The 8,617-nt window shown below is 53.2% G+C and overlaps 2 protein-coding genes across 2 annotated transcripts; both read right to left on the bottom strand.

The window, feature by feature from the left end:
- Positions 1-320: 320 nt before the first annotated feature.
- SNRPG (small nuclear ribonucleoprotein polypeptide G) lies at positions 321-2,488 on the bottom strand. The gene is made up of 4 exons (XM_073325177.1): positions 2,368-2,488; positions 1,710-1,732; positions 945-1,069; positions 321-516 (listed from the first exon to the last, which is right to left on the bottom strand). The coding sequence occupies exons 1-4, from the start codon at positions 2,397-2,399 to the stop codon at positions 466-468; spliced, it is 231 nt and encodes a 76-aa protein (XP_073181278.1). The 5' UTR covers positions 2,400-2,488; the 3' UTR covers positions 321-465.
- Positions 2,489-3,313: 825 nt separating this feature from the next.
- On the bottom strand, positions 3,314-8,314 carry FAM136A (family with sequence similarity 136 member A). Its single transcript, XM_073325051.1, has 3 exons — positions 8,151-8,314; positions 7,048-7,188; positions 3,314-5,529 (listed from the first exon to the last, which is right to left on the bottom strand). Exons 1-3 carry the CDS (start codon positions 8,235-8,237, stop codon positions 5,341-5,343), a joined length of 417 nt encoding a protein of 138 aa, XP_073181152.1. The 5' UTR covers positions 8,238-8,314; the 3' UTR covers positions 3,314-5,340.
- Between the last annotated feature and the right edge of the window lie 303 nt (positions 8,315-8,617).

The following is an 8,617-nucleotide window of genomic DNA, read 5'->3' as shown; positions in this document are numbered from 1 at the left end:
GTAGGAAAAGATTCACAGTCCATGTTTCTGGCTCTTTTCTGCTGTGAAGACTGGAGACCTGTTCCTAGACATTTTTCACTTGAAATAATGAAGGGGAAAGATTAAAAGTGTCTAGTCCTGCTGGCCTGAAAGCTTGTGTATTAATAAAATGGTGAAATAAAAAAGGTATAGCTCACCTATTGTGCTACCACAGAACTAAAGTTTCTCAGTTACTTCTGGTGCACTCCAGAGCCAAGACTTTCTGGAATATGCACAAGATACTTCAGCAGGCAATCGGCACCAGTTTTAAGAGGAAGTTACATTAATTTAATTTACTCAAGTTATGTTAACCATTACAAAATTTATTTAACAAAAATAAGTTTACATGAGGAATGTACAGTTCCTGAAGACTCCTCATTCGTTAACAAGACAGCTGGAGTTAAGGGGAGGTTTATCACAGCGCTAGGCAGGAGTTCACTGGTTAATCTATACTCGTTCCAAGGCTTCTAACATAATGATGCTGTTTCCTCGTATTACCTAAAAATAAGGAATATAAAAAGATTAGAATTCTTTCGCAACCAATGTGGTTTAGCAGAACTAGAGATGGGACAAAGATCAGAAGTATTTAATGCTAGCAAACAACCCAGCTAGGAAGTAGTCTACAGCATGTATATTTCTCCAGATTAGCTCTTCTAGAAAGATGAACAGCAATTAACTTTGACTCATAAACCTCCCAGAGATTATTCAGTGACAAGTATGGTGTGGACTATCTAGTTTCCTAGAATTCACCTGGTTCAGGCACATTTGCTAGAAAATAGTGCTCATCAAGATACTTGAATTATGGCAACAGGTGGGGACTGGGGAAAGAGTCTGAAATAAGGAACCCCCCCCCCCCACACACACACACACTCTCTAAAAATGTTTCAACCCATACCATCCAATAGGGGTGAAAATTCTCTACTTACCACCATCCCTATAGTGTTCTGTTGTCCACCTTGTGCCATCTCCACACACTCGTCTATCACTAGATTCATGAAGGGGTCAAACCCTCGCAATATCCCTTGGACATGTCGGCCACCATTTAACTTCACTAGAAGAAATATTTGGCAAATAATTTAAAAAAAAAACAAAAAAACAAAAACTACTGGCACACAGCTGTAGTATTTAGCTTTCTTGGTTAGGAAGTGTTACCTTTGAGACGGGAGCTTTAGAACCATCTTTTAATGCTATGACGGTTTGAAACCTAGGCATACTGCATGTGAATGGACCATTGCTTACTAGAACTAGTATTCCCTATTCCACGGGCTTCATATACAAAAATGCAGTATAATAATGAGGAAGTCTGGATGGTGGTCAATATTAGCAGACTGTAGGCTGATATCACACATAGTACCCCTCAAAATGCAGGAGTAAAGTTACATTAGAGCTTCATAGTGGTTAGGCATTTAGTGTGCTGGTGATTGTTCTTCTGCGTTCCTGTTATCCTTGGGGACTGTTTTTGTACCATCCTTGATATAAGGATGTTTGCGTAAGTACACAGTGACTAGCACTTCTTAGGAATGTGCATTTCTGCAATATCATCCCTGTTCTTGCCAGATTCTGTGAGCAGGTCCTGCCTCATACCAGGCTTCTAATACAAGGGCTTATGTCTCAGGCTCTCTTCCTGCTACCATGGGAACTTTAAAACGACAGCGATGCTCGGAATAAATCTAGGCGCATAAAGAACTCACGTGACAGCTTCTTGTCCATGAATCTGAAAGGCATAAGGGGGAAGAGCCGCACGTTAGCAGGGCAGAAAGACGGTACGCATTGACGCAGAACATGAACGGCGCGGCCCATCGGCCTGCTCCCGGGCATCCCGCTGGCGTGCACGCAGGTGCCACGCCATGGTCAATGTACCGGCTCAGTGCGGGGCTCTCTGGGCACGGTACCACGGCCCGGCAGCCTGACCACGGGCCAACAGCGCACTGCAATTCTGCGTGTATTTGGGGGGGGGGGGGCACAGAGACTTGAGTCAAGCTCTGCTCTGGGGCACCCAGCCTGATGTCACCCAGAATGGGGGGGGGATCCCTACGCACGTGCCCCTTGCCAGGGTGGATGGGGCGGGGCTGCCCCAGGGCCCTACCCGAGGTGGCACCACGTGCCCAGCACGGGGGGGGGAAGGGGCGGGGGGAGGAGTTACCCCAGAGGGGGGGGGTCTCGCCCGCCCCGCGCAGAGAGGCCCCGCTGGGCAGCGCGGTGCATGCCGGGACACAGGGGGCAGGAGGCCATAAAGGTGGGTCCTACTGAAATTCTGGCCCAGGGGCTACCCCCCCCCACCCCACGCTCGCTCCACATCCCCCGCCTCCCCCCGCGGGGCGGCCGCCGCCCCCCCCCGGCCGCACTCACTTCTTCAGCTCGGGCGGGTGCGCTTTACTCATGGCGCCGCCTCAGTCAGCCCCGCCACAACCGCCTGGCGCTCCTCCGCACGGCTCCAGCGCTGGCGTCACCCCGTCCGCGGCTCAGCGACCAATCAGGGATTACGCCGAGGCCGCGGGCTTGCCCGCGTCCAGCCAATCAACAGTAACGCCGGGAGCGCATGCGTATGACTTCAAATCACTGACCCAATCAGCGTGATCGCCGGTATCGCCTGCGGGTGACCTCACTGACCCGCCAGCCAATTGCGGGCCGTGCCGCTTCCTCCCGGCAGCGCCGCGGGGAGGCCACGCGACTCACTTCCCCCGTATTCCTCAGAAGAGCGGCCCTATCTACGTAGCGGCAGCTCGGGAGCAAGATGGTTGCAGAACGGGCACTGAGAGCGGATGACAAGCCCAATTCCCCACCCCGAGCCGCCCGCAGCGCGCTTGCCGGGGCACACTGACGCGCCAAAAATATCGATGCGCGGCTCCCCGCGGCAATACGACCCTGCTCGTCCCATTTAGTGGGACGCTTACAGCAGATTAGCACCAGGGCCAACGTTTAGATGCGAATTCGGGTCCCGCTCCGAATTCCAGGGGCCCACTTTTCAAGGACGTGGTGAATCAGAAATTCCAACGCAGGAGAAACTTTCCCTACCTTTGCTGCCAGCCCTTTCATGACTCTAGGTTACATCCCCTTTCCCCTGTCTTGTCTATTTCGATCGTAAGCTCTTTGGGGAAGGGGCTCCCCACTTTTCTGCTGGCAAAGCCCCTAGCACCCCCGAGCTCCATTGTGCCTTGCCCCCCGGAAGGCGCGAAACAGGATTACGGATAAGCTTGCCCTCTGGTTCCCAAGCACTAGAATATGTACAGTCAAAATCCAGCACTTCTCGCAGCGGAGCCATGCCAAGCCTTGTCGTAAGTAAAAATACGGAGGAAGTTGTCATCTAACATTTATTTTTGAATCAAACTTTCGGAAAATAAATCAGTTTTTAAAAGGACAGAACAAAATGGTTGTGTTCGTTATAGCTGTTCCTGAGAAGGTACGCAACAGGTCATTCAGCTCACAATAAATAGAACCATCCTAAGATACTCGCTACCGTGTCTCCAGCCACAAGGACAGGACAAGGTGGTGCTGCTGTTTACCGGATGTCGTTTCCCCTTTTTATTTTGGCGGTGATCATCTCTCTGTATTGTGCTCATTTACCTTGAGGACCACAGATTCAGAACTGTCTCCTCCTGCAGCTGAGTAGCTCCACATCTGAGGCAGCCAGTAATGCTGCTCCATGACTCACGGAGTCACGCCTTGCCCCAGCATTCAAGCCAACCTCCTCTGCATTGCTCCCTCTCCCCGCTGCTCCGGGGAGGAACAAGATGTGAAATCCACCTCAAGCCCGCACTGCAACATCCTGAAGAATCTGATTGTGCACTGATTTACGCTGCTGTAAATCCAATACTTTAGCAGAAAAACTGATTTATACCAGGATGAGGGAGAACAGAGACAGACTCTCTGTGTGTTTAATTAGGAATATCAGGTCAAAAAGGAGGACAGAATCCTTAAACCTTAAATCTTTAATTCTAATATTAAAACCTTCAGTGGTTGTTTTGCAGAGGCTCAGGTGAGGACAGTTATTTATGCCACACTGCATGGAACAATGTACCTGGTATAACTCTTAAAGACAGACTTCAGGCCCAACGCTGCTGTTCCTTATACCGCTATAAATCAGGAGTAACTCCACTAAAGCCAATAGAGTCATACTGGTGTAAAACCATCAGGAGTGGATCATTAAGTGGTATTGGCCATCCCTTTTCAACAGAGCATGCTACTTCTTGTGAATCATTGCTCCAGAGAACCCATACTGGGCTGGATGACCTTGCTCTTTTAGTAGAATTAGACACTGCAGGGTTGGTGGCCTGATGAAGACAAGGGGCTGATTCTCCACTCAGTCACGCTGGGTTTACACACAGGCATATCTCCATTTATTCCAGTAGCATTACTCCTGATTTATACCAGTGTGAGTGGCAGTAGAGGCTGAAGATGTTTTAACTGCAGAGACTTGACCTACCAATGCAAAAATGTTCTCCCTGATTCCTGGTGGAAGAAACATTGTAAGAGAAACAGACTTATTATCTAATACATTGCACACACTCCCTTTTGCATTGTTTCTTCCACGGCAAAAGAAATCTGCACTAGAGGGACCTGTCAGTGCTAGACGGTAAGTTCTGCAGATGTGAGAGCAGCTGAGGAGGAGAAAATCCTGTCCCCAAAGCATTTTTTTGTAATCACAACAGGCTGGAGAACAAGTGAGGCAGGAATACTGGAACTCTAGGGCATCAGTTCAAACCCAACCCAGTGATAGTTTCACTTCAAATCCTCCTAGCCCATCACATCACCACCATCAAAAGGACACAGAGACTGGCCTTTTGGAGCCAGATCCTCAGTGGGTTTACACTGGCAAAGCTCCACTGTCACTAATGGGGCTACACTGATTTACATCTGCTGAGAACCTGGCCCTTAACTCCTGCAGGGCACTATTGAGGAATATTGGTTAGGCAGTACTGGGGAAGCTTGCATTGCTGTTACCCCTGTCTTAGGGACAAAGGCCCCTCAGGCTCCGGGCCTGTCAAACTGGTGCCTTCCAGCAGGCCTAAATTCAGAGGGAAGTCAAGGTCAGTGGAGGACACTGCTATTATCAGCATGGTGTGTACATACACTGACCATTAACCCTTTGAGAACTGGGGTCTGTCCTCTCCACAACTGGTGACATCCCTCAAATCAGCCCCAGACCACCAAGCCCTTAAACCAAACCAGCTCTCGAATGGACAACTGCAATACTTGGAAAATGCAAAAATCACCCTAATCATCCATTTTCATTCCTCAATTTCCAACACGAATCTCCGTGTACACGTCTCTCTTTTAATAGGAGCTACACTTCTCCCTCTCTCTCCCCAAACAGACGCAGCTTTATTGTGCAATGGCTGCCAAAGTCTCCTTCATTTTCTTGGTCATGCTGGGGATGAGATGCACGTGGTCGTCAACGCACTTTGTCACGCAGCTCTCCAGCTCTTGCTTCACCTGCTGCTCCCTGCTCCCTGAATCCAGGGAATCTTTGGCTTTGTCATTACAGTGCATCGTGCAGCGAGCCAAACGGTCCTGCAAATGAGAATTCCGGACAGTTAGAGTCCACGCAGCTGCGAGCAAAATGCATTGGGTGGTGTAGTAGCTGGACAAACGAGCTCTTATCCACTTCTCAGATGCAGGCCCTCATGCCTTTGGCCACAGAACACAATTATTTGTAATGGAGGGGATGGATGGAAGAAGAATGAAGCTTGCTGCAGGCTCGAAGTTTACCACCATTTGCAACGAGACCTCCAAAGTCATTTTGCTATGTGGTGGTCTACATGCAATAAGTCGGGCAGGGTGTCTCAGCCTAGCTCATTGGTTCCAAGGCCAGAAGGGACCACTGTGATCATCTAGTCTGAGAGAACTCCCCAAAATAATTCCTAGAGCAGAGCTTTCTGCAAAACAACCAATCTCGGTTGAAAATTGCCAGTGATCCATCAGAACTGGAATGCGTTACCTAGGGAGGTGGTGGAATCTCCTTCCTTAGAAGTTTTTAAGGTCAGGCTTGACAAAGCCTTGGCTGGGATGATTTAGTTGGGGATCGGTCCTGCTTTGAGCAGGGGGTTGGACTAGATGACCTCCTGAGGTCCCTTCCAACCCTGATCTTCTATGATTCTAACTCTTGGTAAGTTGTTCCAGTGGTTAATTACTCTGTTCCACATGGCCAGCAGTTTACACTGAGACCAAGGACTGAATGATGTGTATTTGACACAGGGCATTTCACCTCTAGGTCATCAGTATTAACCAAGCTCAGGTCAGCAGCAGCTTAGAGATGATGCGATGGCTGCTTGGGGGGTCTCAGCCCAGATCCTAGGAGGCATCTCCCCTGCATAATAAAAGCTGCAACACTGCTGGGACCCCTATTGAGGTTCTCAGGAGAGAGGCCCTTGAAGATCACATTGTTCTGTGACCCCCAAATGCCATCCTTCTGAAGCAGGACGGAGTCAAATTCAGTGTGTGACAAAGAGAGAAAGGACGGTCCCGGGGTTAAAACTTGGGAGACCCGAGTTTAAGTCCCTGCTTGGCCACAGCCGTCCTGTGTGATCTTGGGCGAACAATACTGACTCTGTGAACTGAGAACAGCACTGCCCTACCTCCCCGGGTGTCGTGAAGGTAATTACAGACCGTGTGAACAAGACTGCGAGGCTCTCAGATACATTGGTAATGGGGGCGGGGGGGAGGGGGGATCAAGCCTTATGTTCCACAGTGAGCCTGGATTTAACGCAAAGCAGAACCCTGAGTATCCAATACCCCCCTCCCTCAAAGTCGTCTCTTCTCCAAAATGAGATGCCCCGTTCATGTTACCAACTCCCTGCTTGGGTACATCCCCTTTTGTCCGGGTTACTTTTACAACGGGGTTTGGCCCAGCACTGGCTCGCCCCACACCCAGGTGCATCCACGGCAAACCTCTGCGCCCGGCTTGAGACTAAGCCGGGATCAGATTCCGTGGGGAGCTGGGGCCCGAGAGACCGCCGCCGTCGATCCTATTTCCCTACGGGAACGCCAGGGCTCGCCCGCACCGGGGTCCACCGGTCGCTTTCTCCTCACCTGGAACCTCTCCAGCTCTTTGGTGACGACTGCCTGGGCCTGGGCCAGGGGCGCATGGCAGCGCTCGATGCAGTGGTGCACCTGCTGCATGGAGGCCAGGTCGTTCTCGCAGCAGTCGGCGCTGCACCGAAACATGTTACCCTGCAAGGGCGGGAAAGAAAGCTGGCTTTTCCAAAGCCGTCGCCTGTAGCAACGCACATCTGAACCCCCCCGCAATACACCTGTCCCTTTCAGTGGGGGGCCCTGTGCAGAGAGTGCTGACCTCCCACAGCCACCTGGGGTTTGCAGAACGGCCTGGCTTTGCCCCCCCCCCCCAACTCTCCTTGAGCGTAGCCCTGACCCACCCCCACCGCGGTGCGGGGCCCAGAGCCCTGCGCACAGAGGGGCCCTGATCCCTGCACACACACACATGCTCCAGTAGGCATGGGGGCAGAGCTCACTGACCCCTTCCCCCCCTTCACTAAGGGTCCAGGGCCTCTCTACAGACAGACCCACAAGGGCGCGGGGGGGGGGGGGGGGCTAGGCTCACAGGTTTGCTCCCTGCATGGCCAGAGGAGCCTGGGCCCGCATTGCAATGGGTCAGAAAGCAGGGTACTGCTGGGGAGGGGGGAGAGGAGCAGGTAGATGGGGGAGCTGGCAGCACAGAAGAGGGGGGGCCGGGAGGGGGCTAGGCTCACGGGTTCGCTCCCCGCATGGCCAGGGGGGTCCCAGGCCCGCATTGCAATGGGTCAGAAAGCAGGGTACTGCTGGGGGTGGGGGGGAGAGGAGCAGATAGATGGGGGGGGCTGGCAACACAGAAGAGGGGGGGCGGGGAGGGGGCTAGGCTCACGGGTTCGCTCCCCGCATGGCCAGAGGAGCCCGGGCCCGCATTGCAATGGGTCAGAAAGCAGGGTACTGCTGGGGGGGGGGAGAGGAGCAGGCAGATGGGGGGGGCTGGCAGCACAGAAGAGGGGGGGCGGGGAGGGGGCTAGGCTCACGGGTTTGCTCCCCGCATGGCGCATTGCAATGGGTCAGAAAGCAGGGTACTGCTGGGGGTGGGGGGGAGAGGAGCAGGTAGATGGGGGGGGCTGGCAGCACAGAAGAGGGGGCCCCCTCCCCGTTACCTGCATCTTGCGGATGTTCTCCCGCTCCAGCCCCTGCACCATGCTGTCGATGGCCTCCTGCATCCTGCTCTGCGGAGCCTCGGCCATGCCGCCCGCGCGCACATGGGCCGCAGGACCCCGGCCGCCGCCGCGCGCGCTCACTTCCCGGGTCAGCGCTCCCCGGGGGGGGGGGCCAAGCCGGCTGCGCCGAACAGCGGCCCCTGCTGCCCGGCGGCGCGCACTGCAGGCCTGGGGCGCCCGCCCCGGCTGAGAGCGGCCGGCGCAGAGCAGCGCCTGCGGGGAGATAGATCATAGACTATCAGGGCTGGAAGGGACCTCAGGAGGTCATCTAGTCCCACCCCCTGCTCAAAGCAGGGCCAATCCCCAATTTTCCCCCCAGATCCTTAAATGGCCCCCTCAAGGATTGAACTCACAACCCTGGGTTTAGCAGACCAATGCTCAAACCACTGGGGACTCTGCTCCCGCTG

The sequence above is a fragment of the Lepidochelys kempii genome, chromosome 26, assembly GCF_965140265.1.
Source record: "Lepidochelys kempii isolate rLepKem1 chromosome 26, rLepKem1.hap2, whole genome shotgun sequence".
NCBI lineage: Eukaryota > Metazoa > Chordata > Testudines > Cheloniidae > Lepidochelys > Lepidochelys kempii.
Note: the sequence above shows the minus strand (reverse complement) of the source record. Positions and strands in the feature narration are given on the sequence as shown.